This window comes from Hylobates moloch, unplaced genomic scaffold, assembly GCF_009828535.3.
Source record: "Hylobates moloch isolate HMO894 unplaced genomic scaffold, HMol_V3 SCAFFOLD_10, whole genome shotgun sequence".
Lineage (NCBI taxonomy): Eukaryota > Metazoa > Chordata > Mammalia > Primates > Hylobatidae > Hylobates > Hylobates moloch.
This window is the reverse complement of record NW_026652285.1, coordinates 20,104,810-20,124,264: the sequence shown is the minus strand read 5'-3', so window position 1 is coordinate 20,124,264 and position 19,455 is coordinate 20,104,810. Positions and strand designations below refer to the sequence as shown.

At 43.3% G+C, this 19,455-nt stretch overlaps 1 protein-coding gene across 4 annotated transcripts in view; it reads right to left on the bottom strand.

Moving 5' to 3' along the window:
• The window catches only part of ZNF652 (zinc finger protein 652), a 76,310-nt gene that overhangs the window by 11,387 nt on the left and 45,468 nt on the right, over positions 1-19,455 (bottom strand). For all 4 annotated transcript variants that reach the window (XR_009215143.1, XM_032163310.2, XM_058445055.1 and 1 more), the window contains exons 2-5: positions 18,233-19,391; positions 13,231-13,378; positions 12,521-12,636; positions 11,907-12,051 (exon numbers count right to left, since the gene is read on the bottom strand). Coding sequence is in view for 3 of the 4 variants with exons in the window: in XM_032163310.2 (XP_032019201.1) it covers positions 11,907-12,051; positions 12,521-12,636; positions 13,231-13,378; positions 18,233-19,132 (1,309 nt within the window). In the remaining variant the exon portion in view is untranslated. The remainder of the gene's footprint in view (positions 1-11,906; positions 12,052-12,520; positions 12,637-13,230; positions 13,379-18,232; positions 19,392-19,455) is intronic.

Genomic DNA, 19,455 nt, shown 5'->3' with positions numbered 1-19,455 from the left:
ACTTCCCTTGCTGCTCCCTCTTCTCCCAACGAGTGTGTTTATTCTACTCATGCGTATTGGGTCTTACTGTGTACCAGACACTGCTAACTGCTTTACATCTATTAACCTTGGTGATCCTCACAGTGACTGTATGAGGCAGGTATATTATTACCCCTTATTTTACTCATAATGGAATTAATAAACTTGCTCAAGTTTATATGCTAACGGAGAGTTAGGATTTAAAATCTGCAGCCTGGTTCTAGAGTTTATGTTTTTGACATATAAACCACAGTATTTCACAAATCACTCAATGTGCATTTCTGCACACATGAAGGGATGTATTTTCTTATTTTCTCATCTACTTTGGGACTCCTTTTTTCCCACCACCCCAGGACCCCTTCTTTTTTTTTTTTTTTTTTTTTTGACGGAGTCTTGCTCTGTCACCCAGGCTGGAGTGCAGTGGCCCGATCTCGGCTCACTGCAAGCTCTGCCTCCCGGGTTCACGCCATTCTCCTGCCTCAGCCTCTCCTAGTAGCTGGGACTACAGGCGCCCGCCACCACGCCCGGCTAATTTTTTTTTGTATTTTTAGTAGAGACAGGGTTTCACTGTGGTCTCGATCTCCTGACCTCGTGATCCGCCCGCCTCGGCCTCCCAAAGTGCTGGGATTACAAGCGTGAGCCACCGCGCCCAGCCCCAGGACCCCTTCTTATACCTAGGAGAAAACACCTCTTTACCCATATCATAGTCCAAATTTCTTGTCTCCAGCTTTTCATTATAGTAGAAAACTGACATCCCCTATGGCCTCTTCCATGGAAGCCAGAATTTTCCTCACTTTCCTGAGAGATTGAAGAGTCAATTTTCTCCATAACTATCAGTATTATTTGAAGACTATCATATTTCTCTTGTCTTTATGCTTTTTTTTTTTTTTTTTTTTTTTTTTGAATCAGAGTCCTTGCTCTGTCGCCCAGGCTGAAGTGTAATGAGTGGCATGATCTCAGCTCACTGCAGCCTCTGCCTCCTGGGCTCAAGTGATTCTCCTGCCTCAGCCTCCAGAGTAGCTGGGATTACAGGCATGTGCCACCACACCCAGCTAATTTTCGTATTTTTAGTAGAGATAGGGTTTCACCATTTTGCCCATGCTAGTCTCAAACTCCTGACCTCAGGTGATCCGCCCACCTCGGCCTCCCAAAGTGCTGGGATTACAGGTGTGAACCACCATGCCTGGCCCACTTTACACTTTTCATTCTTCAATCACTGCCACGGCTAGGCTCCTTACTGTGACTCATATTCATCTTTCTGGATGAATTCTGAGCCCAGATTGTTTTCCTTCTTTTTAATCAATTTCCTCTAACCATCTTAAAAACTTCAACTTCTGGCAGAGTGTGGTGTTTCAAGCCTGTAATCCCAGCACTTTGGGAGGCCAAGGCAGGAGGATCACTTGAGGCCAGGAGTTCGAGACCAGCCTGGGCAACACAGTGGCACCCTGTCTACGTAGTAAAAAACAAACAAAAGCCCTTCAACTTCTGTGTTAAATGGAATTAAGCAAATCAATTATAGTATATTTGTTTGATGGAAAATACCATTGAAAGCACCGTTACAGGCTAGAAGGTGGCTCACACCTGGAATCCCAGCACTTTGGGAGACCGAAGCAGGAGGATTGCTTAAACCCACGAGTTTGAGACCAGTCTGGGCAACATGGTAAGACCCTGTCTTTACAAAAAGATACAAACAATTAGCCAGGCATGGTGGTGTGCACCTGCAGTCCCAGCTACTGAAGAGGATGAGGTGGGAGAATCACTTGAGCCTGGGAGGCAGAGGTTGCAGTGAGCTGAGATTGCACCACCGCACTCAAGCCTGAACCACAGAGAGAGATGCTATGTCAGAACAACAACAACAACGTTATAAAGTATAGAAATGTAATTTTTTTTTTTTTTTTTTGAGGTGGAGACTCACCCTGTCACCCAGGCTGGAGTGCAGTGGTGCAATCTCGGCTCACTGCAACCTCCACCTCCTGGGTTCAAGCAATTCTCCCGCCTCAGCCTCCCAAGTAGCTGGGACTACAGGCACGTACCACCACGCCCGGCTAATTTTTTGGATTTTTAGCAGAGACAGGGTTTCACCGTGTTAGCCAGGATGGTTTTGATCTCCTGACCTTGTGATCTGCCCGCCTCGGCCTCCCAAAGTGTTGGGATTACGGGCGTGAGCTACTGCGCCCGGCCCAGAAATGTAATTATTAACATGAAAATGTATAATCTATTAAGTTTATCTATGATCTATTAAATAAAAGCAAGTTATGAAAATGCATGCATGAGGACGGGTGTGGTGGCTCATGCCTGTAATCCCAGCACTTTAGGAGGCTGAGGCAGGTGGATCATTTGAGGTCAGGAGTTCGAGACAGGCTTGGCCAACATGGTGAAACTCCATCTCTACTAAAAATACAAAAATTAGCCGGGTGTGGTGGCACGCACCTGTAGTCCCAGCTGCTGGGGAGGCTGAGGCAGGAGAATTGCTTGAACCCAGGAGGCAGGGGTTGCAGTGAGCTGAGATTGTGCCATTGCACTCCAGCCTGGGTGACAGAGCAAGAAGCCATCTCAAAAAAAAAAAAAAGCATGCATGGTATTATCTACCTTTTAAAAATATATACACATGGAAAGAAATACAACAGGCCAGCCACAGTGGCTCACACCTATAATCCCAGCACTTTGGGAGGCTGAGGCAGGGCAGACTGCTTGAGCCAGGAGTTCAAGACCAGCCTGGCCAACATAGTGAGACCCCAACTTTATTAAAATAAAAAAATACAACAAATGTTACCAGTGATTATCTCTAGGTAATAGGATCGTGGGTGATGTTTTATTCTTTATGCTTATCTGTTTTTTTTTTTTTTTTTTTTTTTTTTGAGACAGGGTCTCATTCTGTCACCCAGGCTGGAGTGCAGTGGTGTGATCTTGGCTCACTGCAACCTCCACCTCCCGGGTTTGAGCAATTCTCCTGCCTCAGCCTCCCAAGTAGCTGGGACTGCAGGCATGCACCACCATACCTGGCTAGTTTTTGTATTTTTAGTAGAGACAGGTTTCACCACATTGGCCAGGCTGGTCTCACACTCCTGACTTCAACTGATCCATCCACCTTAGCCTCCCAAAGTGCTGGGATTACAGGTGTGAGCCACTGCGCCTAGCCATGTAGTTTGTTTTTCTAAGTTAAATATGATTTACTTGTATAATAAAATACTTTAAAAGCACATGTTTGATTAACCTCTAAGCTCCCCTGCTCTGTGACTTCAGAGTTAGTATTCTTCACAGCAGCCATATGGAAACACAGCCAAAGGCCTTAGTCTTTGAATTTTAGTCTAGTATGAGCAAATCCTTTCCACATTATTTACTAATCACTTCTTAGGCACACTAGACACTACTCACAGACAGAATGAATTCCCTGAGCAGTTACTGAATGTATGGATGTTTAGGTTTTTTATGTGCTCAAATCCCCTTCCTGGATCTCTCTAAACATCTCTCATTTGCAGTCTTCTTCTTTTTTTTTTTTTTTTTCCCTAAGACAGAGTCTCGCTCTGTCACCCAGGCTGGAGTGCAGTGGCGCAATCTCAGCTCACTGCAAGCTCCACCTCTCGGGTTCATGCCATTCTCCGGCCTCAGCCTCCTGAGTAGCTGGGACTACAGGTGCCCGCCACCATGTCTGGCTAATTTTTTTTTAATTATTATGTTTAGTAGAGGCAGGGTTTCACTGTATTAGCCAGGATGGTCTCAATCTCCTGACCTCGTGATTTGCCCACCTCAGCCTCCCAAAGTGCTGGGATTACAGGTGTGAGCCACCGCGCCCGGCCCTCATTTGTAGTCTTCTATACTATAAGTGATTTGCCACAGAAAGACCAAAAACTACTAGAACTAGCCTACTACAAATGCCTGGATTCAAATTAAAATTGGTATTTTTTACTGCTTAGTAATCTTTTACTCGCTTCTTAATGTCCACATTTGTTGTTCCAGACCTTCACTTGACATTAACCCACAATCCCATCTGCCTCTAAATCTCATTATTCATTAGGCCGCATCTCCTAAATGTGTTTAATGGTTGATATTAAGGTTTCTCTGAAACCTCAAGGTTAAGATTACAATAAGGTTGAAACAAGGATAAATACAAATGTAACATTTAAAATCAACTACCTGTACAATGTCCCACTTTAAGGAAGAACTGGTAAATGGGTGGCAAGAAGATATAGTAACAGTTAAATTCATTAAGGTAACCAGAAAAGCATGTATATTAATATATCTAAATATATCACCTAACTGTTAAACATAGATAAAGCTAACCTAATTGTACAGCAATGTAATGAGTCTGAAGAAAGAACAGTATAAACGAAGACAGAGAACCTACAGAGAAGACAGAAAAGAGCAAAAATTTGGCTAGTTGTCTTTTGTATGTGATCTGTCTGATAAACGCAAGCATTCCAGTCTGCTTAGGGTGAATATCCTTGGGCAGAATATATATATATATATACACACACACACACACACACACATATACATATATATGTATATGTGTGTATATATATACATATATGTATATATGTGTGTATATATGTGTGTGTATATATACATATATGTGTATATATACACACACACGTACATATATACACACACATACCTACATATATACATCTAACTGAAATCTTTCTTGAACTTTAAACCCATTTTTCAAACTGCTTACTTGAATGCTCCAGAGATATCTCAAAACAAGTACAAAATTAAATTCATTATCCTATCTAGTAAACCTGCTCTTCCCTCTACTCTTCTCTATCTTGACAAATAGTTTTATACCCCACATCTGGGACTAACCCTTGATTCTTCTCTTCTATGCTACCCTTTGATACTACTGATATCCAATCAATCACCAAGTTCATTCAAACAAATAAATTTTTAAAAGTTCATTCAAACTTGGTGATTGAATACTATTTTGATAGTACTGATATCCAGTCAATTCACCAAGTTCTACTTTGTCTATCACTTTAATCTCATCCGTTGCCATTACCATAAATTTTATTTTATTTTATCTTATTATTTTTTGAGATGGAGAATCGCTTGAACCTGGGAGGCGGAGGTTGCAGTGAGCTGAGATCACGCCACTGCACTCCAGCCTGGGTGACACAGTGAGACTCTGTTTCAAAATAAATAAATAAATAAAATAAAGATAATAATCTTCTTAATAGATTATTATGATACAAAACACAAGTAAAGTGCTTACAACAGTATCTGTAAAGTGCTTACAACAGTATCTGGCACATAGTACTCAATGCATTTTACCTGCTATTATCACCATCATCAACACCATCATTACCATTCACCAGACTATAAGCTCCTTAAGAGCAGAAACCAGGTCTTAATTCAACCTTGTGTCTCTAGGCACATAGCACTGTGCCTGGTATAAGGAGAATCAGTAGGTATTCTATTTTTTTTTTTTTTTTTGAGACGGAGTCTCGCTCTGTCACCCAGGCTGGAGTGCAGTGGTGCGATCTCGGCTCACTGCAAGCTCCGCCTCCCAGGTTCACCCCATTCTCCTGCCTCAGCCTCTCCGAGTAGCTGGGACTACAGGCGCCTGCCACCACGCCCGGCTAATTTTTTGTATTTTTAGTAGAGACGAGGTTTCACCGTGGTCTCGATCTCCTGACCTCGTGATCCGCCCACCTCGGCCTCCCAAAGTGCTGGGATTACAAGCGTGAGCCACCGCGCCTGGCCAGGTATTCTATTTTGAACTCATCCTATATCCACATCATCCTAGTAAACCCTGACTGATGGCTGGTCAGCCTTCCCAGATAAGGTCTGCCTCATTTCTCTTCAACTGCAAAGAAACAGTCCAATACTGTCAGTTCATACAATGTCCTTAATCCCCACCAAAACACACTACTGTCTTTAAATGTAGTTTCATTCAGCCTTAGAGAGCTATCAGCATCCCCTTCCTTCTCTAAAACCAACATTTCTCTTGCACCCTTTAGGTATTACTGTCATTCTTATTTAATATCAAGAAAACAGAGGCCTAGAGAGGTTACACAATTCTGCTAGTGACTGGCAGAGCCAGGTTTGTCCAACTTCACCATCTAGCTGCTTTTCCAGTTTGGACACTCTGAATAATATTAAATGGCAGATGACAAACCAGGGGAAAGTATTTCAACATTAATGAAATTTAAAAAGTCAAACACTGTAATGGAAAGATGAACACAGAAAAGGCACAAGCAATTCAGAAAAGAAAATACATTGATAACTACAAGCAAATGAAAATGTTCACTCTTACTAATTAAATGCAAATTAATATAAGAAATCATTTCTCACCTATCAAATCAGCAAGGATTTTATTTACAATTACAAAGGGCTGGGCAAATGAGTATTTTCCCTCTGGATTTTTTCAATTTTTTTTGTTTTTAATAGAAATGGGGTCTCACTATATTGCCTAGGTTGGTCTTGAACTCCTAAGCTCAAGTGATCCTCCCACCTCAGCCTCCCAAAGTGCTGGGATTACAGACGTGAGTCACTGCACCTGGTCGCAAATGAGTATTTTCATACAGCTGGCGGGAGTATATGTGGAGGACATTTTGTAACACATGACACTAAGTCTTAAAAATGTATATATCTCTTTGCTATAATAATCCTACTTCCAAAAATTTATCCTAAGTAAGTAATTATGGCTGTGATAACACTGTGATAAACAATATTATAGCTATTTTTTTTTTGAGATGGAGTTTTTCTCTGTCCCCCAGGCTGGAATGCAGTGGCGCGATCTCAGCTCACTGCAACCTCCCTGTCCTGGGCTCAAGTGATTCTCCTGCTTCAGCCTCTTGAGTAGCTGGGATGACAGGCATGCGCCACCACACTCGGCTAATTTTTTGTATTTTTAGTAGAGACAGGTTTTGCTGTGTTGGCCAGGCTGGTCTCAAACTCCTGACTTCAAGTGATCCACCAACCTTGGCCTCCCAAGGTGCTGAGATTATAGGTGTGAGCCACTGTGCCTGGCCTGTGGCTATTTATAACAGTAGAAAAATTGGAAACAGAAATAACATAAATGTCTAGCAGGGAACTGGCTAAATAAATGGAGAAAACATCCTTCACTGGCCGGGCTCAGGGGTGGGGCTCATGTCTATAATCCCAGCAGTTTGGGAGGATGAGGCAGGCGGATCACCTGAGGTCAGGAGTTTGAGAGCCTGGCCAACACGGTGAAACCCCGTTTCTATTAAAAATAAAAAAAAATTAGCTAGGTGTGGTGGCACGTGCCTGTAATCCCAGCTACTTGAGAGGCTGAGGCAGGAGAATCACTTGAACCTGGGAGGTGGAGGTTGCAGTGAACCGAGATCGGGCCATTGCACTCTGGCCTGGGCAACAGAGTGAGACTCTGTCTCAAAAAAAAAAAACTTGTAACCACACTTTGGGAGGCCAAGGCGGCGGATCATGAGGTCAGGATTCAAACCACCTGGCCAAACATAATAAAACCCCATCCCTACTAAAAAACAGCGTGGCAGCATGAGCCTGTAATCCCAGCTACTCAGGAGGCTGAAGCAGGAGAATCGCTTGAACATGGGAGGCAGAGGTTGCAGTGAGCCAAGATCGCACCACTGTACTCCAGCCTGGGCGATAGAGTGAGACTCCATCTCAAAACAAACAAACAACAAAAAAAACCCTTCACTTTATAGGATTGTTGCAAAGGATACATTAATTAAGTGAGAAAAAGCACTTAAGATAATGCCTGACATACATGTGTGTAATAAATTACAGCCAATATTACAGCAAATTTATAAGAAGAAATATATAGCCATTAAAATTATATTGCTGATGACATAATACAGTAAAATAAAAAGCAGGTTACAACAGAGTATAAAGACCCAACATTTGTTTTCACTATATACATGAACACATAAACACTTATGCAAAGTATCGGTCTATATGTGTGTTAAGAAACTGAAGAATTAGGCCGGGCGCGGTGGCTCACGCCTGTAATCCCAGCACTTTCGGAGTCCGAGGCGGGCGGATCACAAGGTCAGGAGATCCAGACCATCCTGGCTAACATGGTGAAACTCCGTCTCTACTAAAAATACAAAAAAAATTAGCCGGGCGTGGTGGCGGGCGCCTGTAGTCCCAGCTCCTGGGGAGGCTGAGGCAGAAGAATGGCGTGAACCCGGGAGGCGGAGCTTGCAGTGAGCCGAGATCGCGCCACTGCACTCCAGCCTGGGCGACAGAGCGAGACTCGTCTCAAAAAAAATAAACAGAAGAATTTTTTTTAATGTGTATATGCCAAAATGTTAAGAGTGGTGATCTCTTGGTGGTATGATTTTACTTTGTTTGCAATTTTCATAGTTTCTCATATATTTTAATAAGTATTTGTTACTCTTTTTTGGTTTGTTTGTTTTGTTTTTTGAGACCAGGTCTTGCTCTGTTGCCCAGGCTGGAGTGACACAATCACAGCTCACTGCAGCCTCGATCTCCTGGGGTCAAATAATCCTCCCTGCCTCAGCCTCCCAAGTAGCTGGGACCACAAGCACATGTCACTACCCCTGCCTAACTTTTGTATTTTTGCAGAGATGGGGTTTTGCCATGTTGCCCAGGCTGGTCTCGAACCTCTGGGCTCAAGAGATCCACCTGCCTTGGCCTCCCAAAATGCTGGGATTACAGGTATGAGCCACCATGTCCAGGTGTATATGAATTACACTTTTAATGAGAAAGATAAAAATTTGGGGGACTGGGCATGGTGGCTCACGCCTGTAATCCTAGCACTTTGGGAAGCCGAGGTAGGTGGATCACCTGAGGTCAGGAGTTCAAGACCAGCCTGGCCAACATGGTGAAACCCCATCTCTATTAAAAATACAAAAATCAGCCAGGCACGGTGGTGCGCACCTGTAGTCCCAACTACTCGGGAGGTTCAGGCCGGAAAATTGTTTGAACCTGGGAGGTGGAGGCTGCAGTAAGTGGAGGTCACACCACTGCACTCCAGCCTGGGTGACAGAGCAATACTCCGTCTCAAAAAAAAAAAAAAAAAAGCTTTTGTGGGAATGGGAATTTAGGTAGTTGTATTCCTTTAGAAGAAACAAGAAGTATTCAGTTTGCCTATTTGGTCAAAGACGAATACTCAACATAAATTTATACAACTAAAATGATCACGAAAGAAACACTTCAGTTTCACATTATGAACATTTAAGGGTCTAAAAAAAATGACAAAGAAGAAGAAACAAAGAAATACAGGAGAAAGAGGGAGGAAGGAATGGGGAGAAAAACACACAGGGAGACCGGCAGGGAAGATAAGGGGGATGCAGAGGCAGAGACTTAAGTGTTAGAGGTTCCTTTCAATTCTGTGACAGTTACCAAGAATCTATGTGCCAAGTAGTGTGTGTGAATATGACACAACTTCCGCCTTCACAAAAAACTTATGTTCTGGCCAGGGGTGGTGGCTCACGCCTGTAATCCCAGCACTTTGGGAGGCTGAGGCAGGTGGATCATTTGAGGTCAGGAGTTCTAGATCGACCTCATCAATACAGTGAAACCCTGTCTCTACTAAAAATTAAAAAAATAAAAAAAAAATTAGCCGGGCGTGGTGGTGAACTCGCGTAATCTCAGCTACTAGGGAGGCTGGGGCAGGAGAATCACTTGAACCCCGGGAGGTGGAGGCTGCAGCGAGCCAAGACTGTGCCACTGCATTCAGTCTGGGTGATGGAGTGAGACTCCATCTCGGAAAAAAAAAAAAAAAAAAGAAAACCAAAAAACCCCCAAAACTTATGCTCTGTTTAGTTCCATGTTTTCTTGCCATATCACACACAAAAAAACCTGAACCCTAAAAATGACATTAGAACTAAGAGCCTATCCAAGAGCCACCAAATTATAAGGAGAATCTGCTAACTATTCTGATGTATTCTGCTATCCACTTGGCTATATCTTCAAAGTTATCATTTTTTTTTTCAGGTCTAATTTAACTAATAAAACCGCTCTCATGACTCTTCATCTAGACTAACTTAAAATCTGAGGGTGCTTTGTTCTGAATGAGAAAGAAGCCCACTAGGTAAGCATTTTTCTTTGGGCTTCAACAGAGAACTAGGAACTAAAGAGATCCAGCCATGGGCAGAATTTCCTCACCACTAGTTAAGCAAAAAGAACAGCAGGCTAAGCAAGATAATCTCTGTTGTTCTTTTTTTTTTTTTTTTGAGATGTAGTCTTGATCTGTCACCTAGGCTGGAGTGCAGTGGCGCGATCTTGGCTCACTGCAAGCTCTGCCTCCCGGGTTCATGCCATTCTCCTGCCTCAGCCTCCTGAGTAGCTGGGACCACAGGCGCCCGCCACCATGCCCGGCTAATTTTTTTTTTTTTTTTGAGACGGAGTCTCGCTCTGTCGCCCAGGCTGGAGTGCAGTGGCGCAATCTCCGCTCACTGCAAGCTCCGCCTCCCAGGTTCACGACATTCTCCTGCCTCAGCCTCCCAAGTAGCTGGGACTACAGGCGCCCGCCACTACGCCCGGCTAATTTTTCTGTATTTTTAGTAGAGACGGGGTTTCACCTGTTAGCCAGGATGGTCTTGATCTCCTGACCTCGTGATCCGCCCGCCTCGGCCTCCCAAAGTGCTGGGATTACAGGCGTGAGCCACCGCGCCCGGCCCATGCCCGGCTAATTTTTTGTATTTTTTTTAGGGGTTGAAGTTCTCGGTCACTGTGCAATTCAGCCCTCCTCCTTCTCCTGCCTCCACCTCTCCGGTAACGGGACCGGCCAATTTTTTTTTTGTATTTTTAGTAGAGACGGAGTTTCACCATGTTAGCCAGGATGGTCTCGATCTCCTGACCTCGTGACCTGCCTGACTTGGCCTCCCAAAGTGCTGGGATTACAGGCGTGAGCCACGGCACCCGGCCCTCTGCTGTTCTTTCTAGCTCCACTACTCTGTAGACTAATGGAACCTGGAATCCTGTGATCAGATTTAGAAACCTGAAAAATGTTTCATCCTGTTCAATTTATGCAAAGATGGCTAATCCCAGAACATCAAGTTTAGACTGAGATACAATGATAGTGTTTATAGGGGAGCTATTATTTTAGCCAGTTCCCTGGAAGCAGGATAATCAAATACTTGTAAGACTCAAATCCATGCTATGGAACGTATGCTCCTAAAACCACAAAGTGGTTAAAATATTAATTAACCTCATGGAACAGATGTGTTCCTGAAAAGTAGTGAATTTTGGTAAATCATATCAAATCAAACTTAAAGAACAAAGAGAGGGGCTGGGCTTGGTGGCTCACACCTGTAATCCCAGCACTTTGGGAGACGGAGGCAGGCAGATCGCTTGAGCCCAGGAGATCGAGACCAGCCTGGGCAACATGGTGAAACTCTGTCTCTACAAAAAATACAAAAATTAGCCAGGCATGGTGGCACGCACCTGTGGTCCCAGCTACTTGGTAGGCTAAGGTGGGAGGATGGCTTGAGCCTGGGAGGCGGAGGCTGCAGTGAGCTGAGATCACGCCACTGCCCTCCAGCCTGGGTAATGGAAACGAGACCCTGTCTTAAAACAAAACAAAACAAAAACAGAGAGAGAGGGGTATTCTATTAAAGCAGTCAGTGTACTCCATCCTTTTAAGGTCCAGAACCCTTTCCTTAGGAAAATAACATGCGCATACGCAAAAGAAGTTTCATACAATTTCAGGAGTTCCTGAACCCTACATAAAGACCCCATTGTCTTAAAAGAGCTCAAAGTGCTAAAAGGCACTCACAAATAATTCTTTTTTAAACAATCAGTCATTAAAGTTAAATTTTTCGGTATCACCAATCTATATTTCTACATAGTAGGTTTATTTAAAGTGGGATTTTTGCTTTGAATGCAAATTTGTGGTTTTGATTTTTTTAAAAAACAGACCCACAGATGATCAACAAGTGCTTGAGACATTATCTGTACCTTTTCCAAGAAATTCTTACCAGTGTGTGTTTTCATGTGTTCGTCGAAGTACTGCTTCATGTTGAAATCCTTTCCACACCACTGGCACATAAACTGTTTGTGCCCAATATGAATGCTCATGTGGGAGCGTAGCTGGTACTTGTACTGAAACCTTTCGTCACAGTTCTGCATTGGACACAGTGGAGATTTTTGAATGCCAAGCATAGTAGCTTTACCTGAGCCCACCCTAACACAGTCTCTGATACTAGGCTTATTTTTCATACTCAAAATAAAACCTGCTTGTGTCAGCTATTTGGCTTTGCTATATTTCTGCAGGTGAGTTACTAATAAAAGAGAAATTTCCTCACAAAATTATCATTGAAGTATACTCGACTTCTCAGAATCACTGAGAAAAGAAAAGTAAGTCATTATGTGTTATTTCCAAGTTAACCTAATCTAAGAGAGTTAACAGTGTGTTAAAAGTGACATTTTTCTACCTTGCAGTGACAGCACACACAAGAGCTCAGAACACATCTGAAAGTCCTGTGGAAGGCAGCCTTGTGCCTCCTGCTCCAGCACACCTCTCTCTCAGTGGTCCGCCATCTATGCAAACACTAGCCCCTAGGCCTGGGCCTGTAGGTAGCACATTCCTTACCTCGCATCTAAAGGGCTTCTCTCCAGAATGCTGCAAGGAGTGCACCTTGAGTGACATACTGCGTTTGAATGATTTTCCACAGGTTTCGCATGTAAATGGCATGTCTTTTGTGTGTGCTGCAACACAGAATGTACTTAGTGTCAAAACAAAATCCACCAAAAAGCTCAAACTAAAAAGGTATGCTACTGTAAAGCAATTATGCCATCCTAATTTTCTACACTGATTTGTGAGGCTTTTTTTTTTTTTGAGATGGAGTCTTGCTCTGTCGCACAGGCTGGAGTGCAATGGCGCAATCTTGGCTCACTGCAACCTCCGCCCCCTGGGTTCAAGTGATTATCCTGCCTCAGCCTCCCGAGTAGCTGGGATTACAGGCATGCGCCACCACGCCCAGCTAATTTTTGTATTTTTAGTAGAGACAGGGTTTTACCACGTTGGCCAGGCTGGTTTTGAACTCCTGACTTAAAGTGATTTGCCTACCTCAGCCTCCCAAAGTGCTGGGATTACAGGCGTGAGCCACCACACCTGGCCTTTGTGAGGCTCTAATAGTAATGTCTGAAGAGAAAATAATGTTGAAAAGAAAGCTGGGTGTGGAAGACTATACCATCCAATTTGGTGATACTTACTGAAGACATATTGCATTCAGTTTCAACACGTCAAAACAGAAGAACAAGGGAAAATTATAGGTATAAGAGAAAAGCAGAAAAACTTACCAACCATGTGTTTCCGCACATGAGCCATGGTATAGAATTTCTTCTCACAAATTTCACAGGAAAATTTCTTTTCTGCATATCCATGGACGATCTTGATATGCTCATGAAGGGACCAGAGTTTCTTGAACGATTTGTTACAGGAAACACACTGAGCAGGATAAATAGAAATAATATTTATAGGGGCTTACAGCATGCCATACCAGCCTACTGGCAGATGAAACGGATGTGCTTTAGGTTCATGGCACAAGGCCAGAATCCAGATGAGTGCTATTCTTCCACAGAGCCCAGATTCCAACACCAACATCTGTATGTTCTCTTTTCTAAGATGCATCTTTTAGACACTCTTTGGGAGTATGAAAACAATGGCAAAAACTAAGATAAAAAGTGGAAAGTTCCACTAACATCAAAGAATTCACTGCTATTATGAAGTTAGTATTGTACCTATGAAAAGAAACTTCAAGTTTGTTTATTTATTTATTTTGAGACAGAGCCTCGCTCTATTGCCCAGGCTGGAGTTCAGTGGCACGATCTAGGCTCACTGCAACCTCCACCTCCTGGGTTCAAGCGATTCTCCTGCCTCAGCCTCCCAAGTAGCTGGAATTACAGGCGGGCGTCACCATTCCCGGCTAATTTTTTTTGTATTTTTAGTAGAGACAGGGTTTCACCGTGTTGGCCAGGGTGATCTCGATCTTCTGGCCTCGTGATCCATCCGCCTTGGCCTCCCAAAGTACTGTGATTACAGGCATGAGTCACCACGCCCAGTCAAGTTTTTTTTATTTTTATTTATTTTATTTTATTTTTTTGAGACGGAGTCTCGCTCTGTCGCCCAGGCTGGAGTGCAGTGGCGCAATCTCGGCTCACTGCAAGCTCCGCCTCCCGGGTTCACGCCATTCTCCTGCCTCAGCCTCTCCGAGTAGCTGGGACTACAGGCGCCCGCCACCACGCCCGGCTAATTTTTTTGTATTTTTAGTAGAGACGGGGTTTCACCGTGGTCTCGATCTCCTGACCTTGTGATCCGCCCGCCTCAGCCTCCCAAAGTGCTGGGATTACAAGCGTGAGCCACCGCGCCCGGCCGTTTTTTTTATTTTTAAACAGAAGTTGCAAGACATTCAAGTTTTAAAAATATATGTATTAAGCAAGTGTGGCTGCCTCCTCCACATCAGTTAGTAAGGGTTTGCCAGAGAATATAAACTAATTTTAAATTAGTGTAATAAAAACAAGATTAAATAAAATACATATTAGTGGTATAGGTATTATAGGTATGTAGAAATATAAAAATGTTTTTATGCCTTAGAAAATGCATTTGGAGCCAGGCGCAGTGGCTCACGCCTGTAATCCCAGCACTTTGGGAGGCCAAGACAGGCAGATCACCTGAGGTCAGGAGTTTGAGATCAGCCTGACCAACATGGAGAAACCCCATCTCTACTAAAAATATAAAATTAGCCAGGCGTGGTGGCACATGCCTGTAATCCCAGCTACTTGGGAGGCTGAGGCAGGAGAATCTCTTGAACCGGGAGGTGGAGGTTGTGGTGAGCCGAGATTGCGCCATTGCATTCCAGCCTGGGCAACAAAGAGCAAAACTCCATCTCAAAAAAAAAAAAGAAAAGAAAAAAAGAAAATGCATTTGGCACATTTATTAATATGAATAATTGAAATGTTATATTTCCCCAAATCTAATTTATACTTTCAAATACATCCCTTGGGCAGAATATACCCTCTGAACTCTTAGTATCACTCTCTCTCTTTTTTAAAATTATTATTATTATTTTTTGAGATGGAGTCTCACTCTGTTGCCCAGGCTGGAGTGCAGTGGTACGATCTCGGCTCACCACAACCTCCACCTCCTGGGTTCAAGCAATTCTCCTGCCTCAGCCTCCCAAGTAGCTGGGACTACAGGTGCGTGCCATCATGCCTGGCTAATTTTTGTATTTTTAGCAGAGACGAGGTTTCACTATGTTGGCCAGGCTGGTCTCGAACTCCTGACCTTGTGATCTGCCCACCTCAGCCTCCCAAAGTGCTGGGATTACAGGTGTGAGCTACTGCACCCAGCCTCACTATCTCTTTCTTAAAAAAATTGGCCGGGCGCGGTGGCTCACGCTTGTAATCCCAGCACCTTGGGAGGCCGAGGTGGGCGGATCACGAGGTCAGGAGATCGAGACCACGGTGAAACCCCGTCTCTACTAAAAAAATACAAAAAATTAGCCGGGCATGGTGGCGGGCGCCTGTAATCCCAGCTACTCAGAGAGGCTGAGGCAGGAGAATGGCGTGAACCCGGGAGGAGGAGCTTGCAGTGAGCCGAGATTGCGTCACTGCACTCCAGCATGGGCGACAGAGTGAGACTCCGTCTCAAAAAAAAAAAAAAAAAATTAAAAAAAATTTTTTTTTAGTTGAAACTTTAATTAACTAAAGCCTATCCCTTTTCCCTTACAGATCAGTTCCAGAGCTCTCTTGCAAGAATCTGTAGAAAACACACGCCACACTGCCTAGTTCCTTGTATTATGAATCATTAATAGCCTGGAATATTAGGCATAATGTGTATCAAAGTATTTCTGGTTAAAGCAAAACAATACTAGAAAGCTCTTGGTAATCATTAGACCCTTGGATACTTAAGGGAACATGTTAATATTCACTATAAATAAAGATCTCTAAACATCATTGTCACTTCAGGTAACAAGATAAACCTCTGGTTGGAAAATGCTCTAGAGAAGGACAGACTACTACTATCAGCCATTTTGTAGGGCAGGTTTTTTGTTTTGTTTTTAAACAGTCTCACTCTGTTGCTCAAGCTGGAATGCAGTGGTGCTATCATGGCTTACTGCATGATCAATCTCCTGGGCTCAGGCAACCCTCCCAAAGTGCTGAGATTACAGGCGTGAGCCACTGCACCTGGCCTTAGGGGAGGGTTTTAGTTGTTTTTTTTTTTTTTTTTGAGATGGAGCTTCATTCTTCTTGCTCAGGCTGGAGTGCAATGGCACAATCTCAGCTCACTGCAACCTCCGCCTCCCGGGTTCAAGCGATTCTCCTGCCTCAGCCTCCTGAGTAGCTGGGATTACAGGCATGTGCCACCACACCTGGCTAATTTTGTATTTTTAACAGAGACAGGGTTTCTCCATGTTCGTCAGGCTGGTCTCAAACTCCTGACCTCAGGTGATCCACCTGCCTTGGCCTCCCAAAGTGCTAGGATTACAGGTGTGAGCCACTTTTTTTTTTTTTTTTTTTTTTTTTTTTTGAGATGGAGTCTTGCTCTGTTCCCCAGGCTAGAGTGCAGTGGCGCGATCTCGGCTCACTGCAAGCTCCGCCTCCCGGGTTCACGCCATTCTCCTGCCTCAGCCTCCCGAGTAGCTGGGACTACAGGCGCCCGCCAACACGCCCGGCTAATTTTTTTTTGTATTTTTAGTAGAGACGGGGTTTCACCGTGTTAGCCAGGATGGTCTCGATCTCCTGACCTCGTGATCCGCCCGCCTCGGCCTCCCAAAGTGCTGGGATTACAGGCTTGAGCCACCGCGCCCGGCCGGGGTTTTAGTTTTTACTTGTTACCAGGTCATCAGGATTATTAGGATCTATACATAAGAACAAAGTACAGTGTTCTTTAGGAATGTGAATAAAGTTCATTTAGCAGAATCCACAAAACTTAAACACAAATTTAAAAGTAGTATGATGAAGAATCGTGAGGAAAGTCACACACAAAAAGTATTTATTAAATGTTTTCTTTTCTGTAACTTAAACAGATTTAAGTTAAAAAAAAAAAAAACCCACAAAACCTACATATAAAGATCAAGAACACTTTCAGTAATGGATCATTACAGAATCCAAGTTTGACCCCTAGAGTGCAGCAGTGCACCATACTCCCTTTGGCTTGAAGTGCTGCAAACAATTCATACCCAAGCCAGGGCACTGGCAGTTACCAGAGGATATGGGCTCCATGACTCAGTCTTCTTTTATTTACCCAGCGTGTCGGAGATCAAGTCACAATTGATGAATCAAAAGCGGTGAATTTTTAGCAAATGCAATTTCCATTTTTTAAAACTCTTTAAAGTAGAGCAATGATCTCAGATGTTGATTAAAAGCAGCAGAAGAAAAGTGAAACTTAAAAAGTGACTACCAATATTAGAAGCACACCAAAAAACAAACCAAACGAACACAATTTATCCTTTATAAGTTTAGCTTAAATATGGTACAAAATATTTCTGTTACATATCTTATGGAGACATGAATAGACTTACCTCTTATGAATATTCATTAATATGCATTCACATGTGCAAACCAATATAACTGCAATCCACTTGACATAATATAATTAGCATACCTCTTTAACCTATCACAATATAGTCCTTTCACGACACCAGCCTGGTTTGAATACCATTATTTTGTTACCTTAACAATACTGTACAGTGGCATTATGTAACCCTACTGCCAGGTGGGCAACATTTTCAACCAGCTCAGCCTCTGCTTAAAGTTTGCATATTCCCATGGGCTCAGCCTCTTGACAAATTTAGTGTTGTCATCTCTCCAATGGTAAAAGCAAACTCACTGCTGAAGATCTTCCATTTCCACCGGTCTGAGTCATTATGGTTTTTGTCCCCATCAGCTGTACTAGAATCTGGCATCCTTGTAAACCCAGAAAGGGACCTTTCTCTACTCCTAACCTTTAATCAGTAACTCCTACCTCCACAGAGAAGATGCCAGAATGAATTCTATTACACGTCCTACGACAGTGAATCTCAGTGCAAAGTTGGTGTTGATTTTAACCTCCTGGTCAATCAACTATAACAGATCCCCCTTCCAGTGTGCCTGGGTTCCCACTAGTCCAGCGTCAAATTTAATGCTTTTGAAATAAAAGCCTTGGTTTAGAAAAGACCAAAGCAGGAGCTTTTCAAATGATAAATTGGTGAAATCTGTCCCTTCAGCCTCTATTGTATTTATTCTCTTGGGCGGATACCAGATGAATCTGAACAGCCAGGTTCTATCCTGAAAAGTTTGCCCTCTTGGTGATGAAACCTACCTGAATGTTTTTTTCACAGTCTGTTTGCTGGTGAAGGGACAGCTCACTTTCCAGGACAAACTTCTTGCCACATTTATCACAAATCTGCATGCGCCTATGAGTAACGTTCATGTGCTTCTCCAGGTACCAGCGAGTGTTAAATACCCTGGGGCACTTCTCACAGGTCAGAGTCTCTTTCTCTTCACACTTAGCTTTCTGGACTGGTGCTTTGGGCTCCTTTGTGGCCCGCTTCTTACGCTTAGGTGGCTCTACACTCTTCCTACGACCTCTTGTAGTTCTGGGAGTAGGGGAAGTGGTAGCTGCGGCAACAGAGGCAGCTCTCCTGGTTCTCCTTTGTGTAACGCTGACTTTCTCTACTATCTTCTCCTTTTTCTTCTGCTTTTCATTCTCTCCATAGTCATTGCTGTCATCTGTGGCCTCTTCCTCACTCTCTTCCTCTTCCTCCTCACTGCTTGTCTTAAGAACAGGAGTCTCTTTGGACTGAGAAGAGACACCCTTTTCCCCTTTAGATACATTTAATGTTTGATTATTAAGGTTTACCTCCACTATGATCTGCTCCCTTTTGTAAGAGACTTCTTCCTCTTCCTCTTCTGTGTCATCAGAATTCTCCCGGTCTTCCTTAACAGCATGCACGTCAGACACTGCTCTTGTCTCCCTGAAATATGGCTGTTCTTCTGTTTCATGGAGATGTGGTTTGCTCATCTTGGTGTCCACTAACACAGAATAAGGACTTCCTGATTCCCTTTTGTACACTTTGGTGGACAGGTCAAGTTCTTGGTTGGCACCATGATAAAAGGAAGATGGCACTTGACCACGACAGCTATCTTCTTGTGCCATTCCTGCTACATGCACAGCACAGTTTTCAACCAGCTCCTGACAAGAACTGGCTGTGTGGCTCATTGGTAAGTGGCCCAATTTATTAAACAGTTCAGACTATAAAGAAAATAGCTTTAAAACAAGGTAATTATTAAGACTCAAATCTTTTCTCATCCACAAAGAATCACTCAAATGAAAAAAAGATATTCCTTGAAACTGTGTGCAATTCTTCCAGTGTTGCAGCACCAAAGCATGAGTCAAAAAGGTTTGGTATTATGGCAAGAGCAGAGCACTAGTGATTTTTCTTCTGAAGAGAGCTGCAAGGGACTTGTGAGCATCTTATCTACAAAGAAAAGCAAAGAGGAAAAAAAATCAGGTAATACCACTATTTCCTTTTTATAGCATGC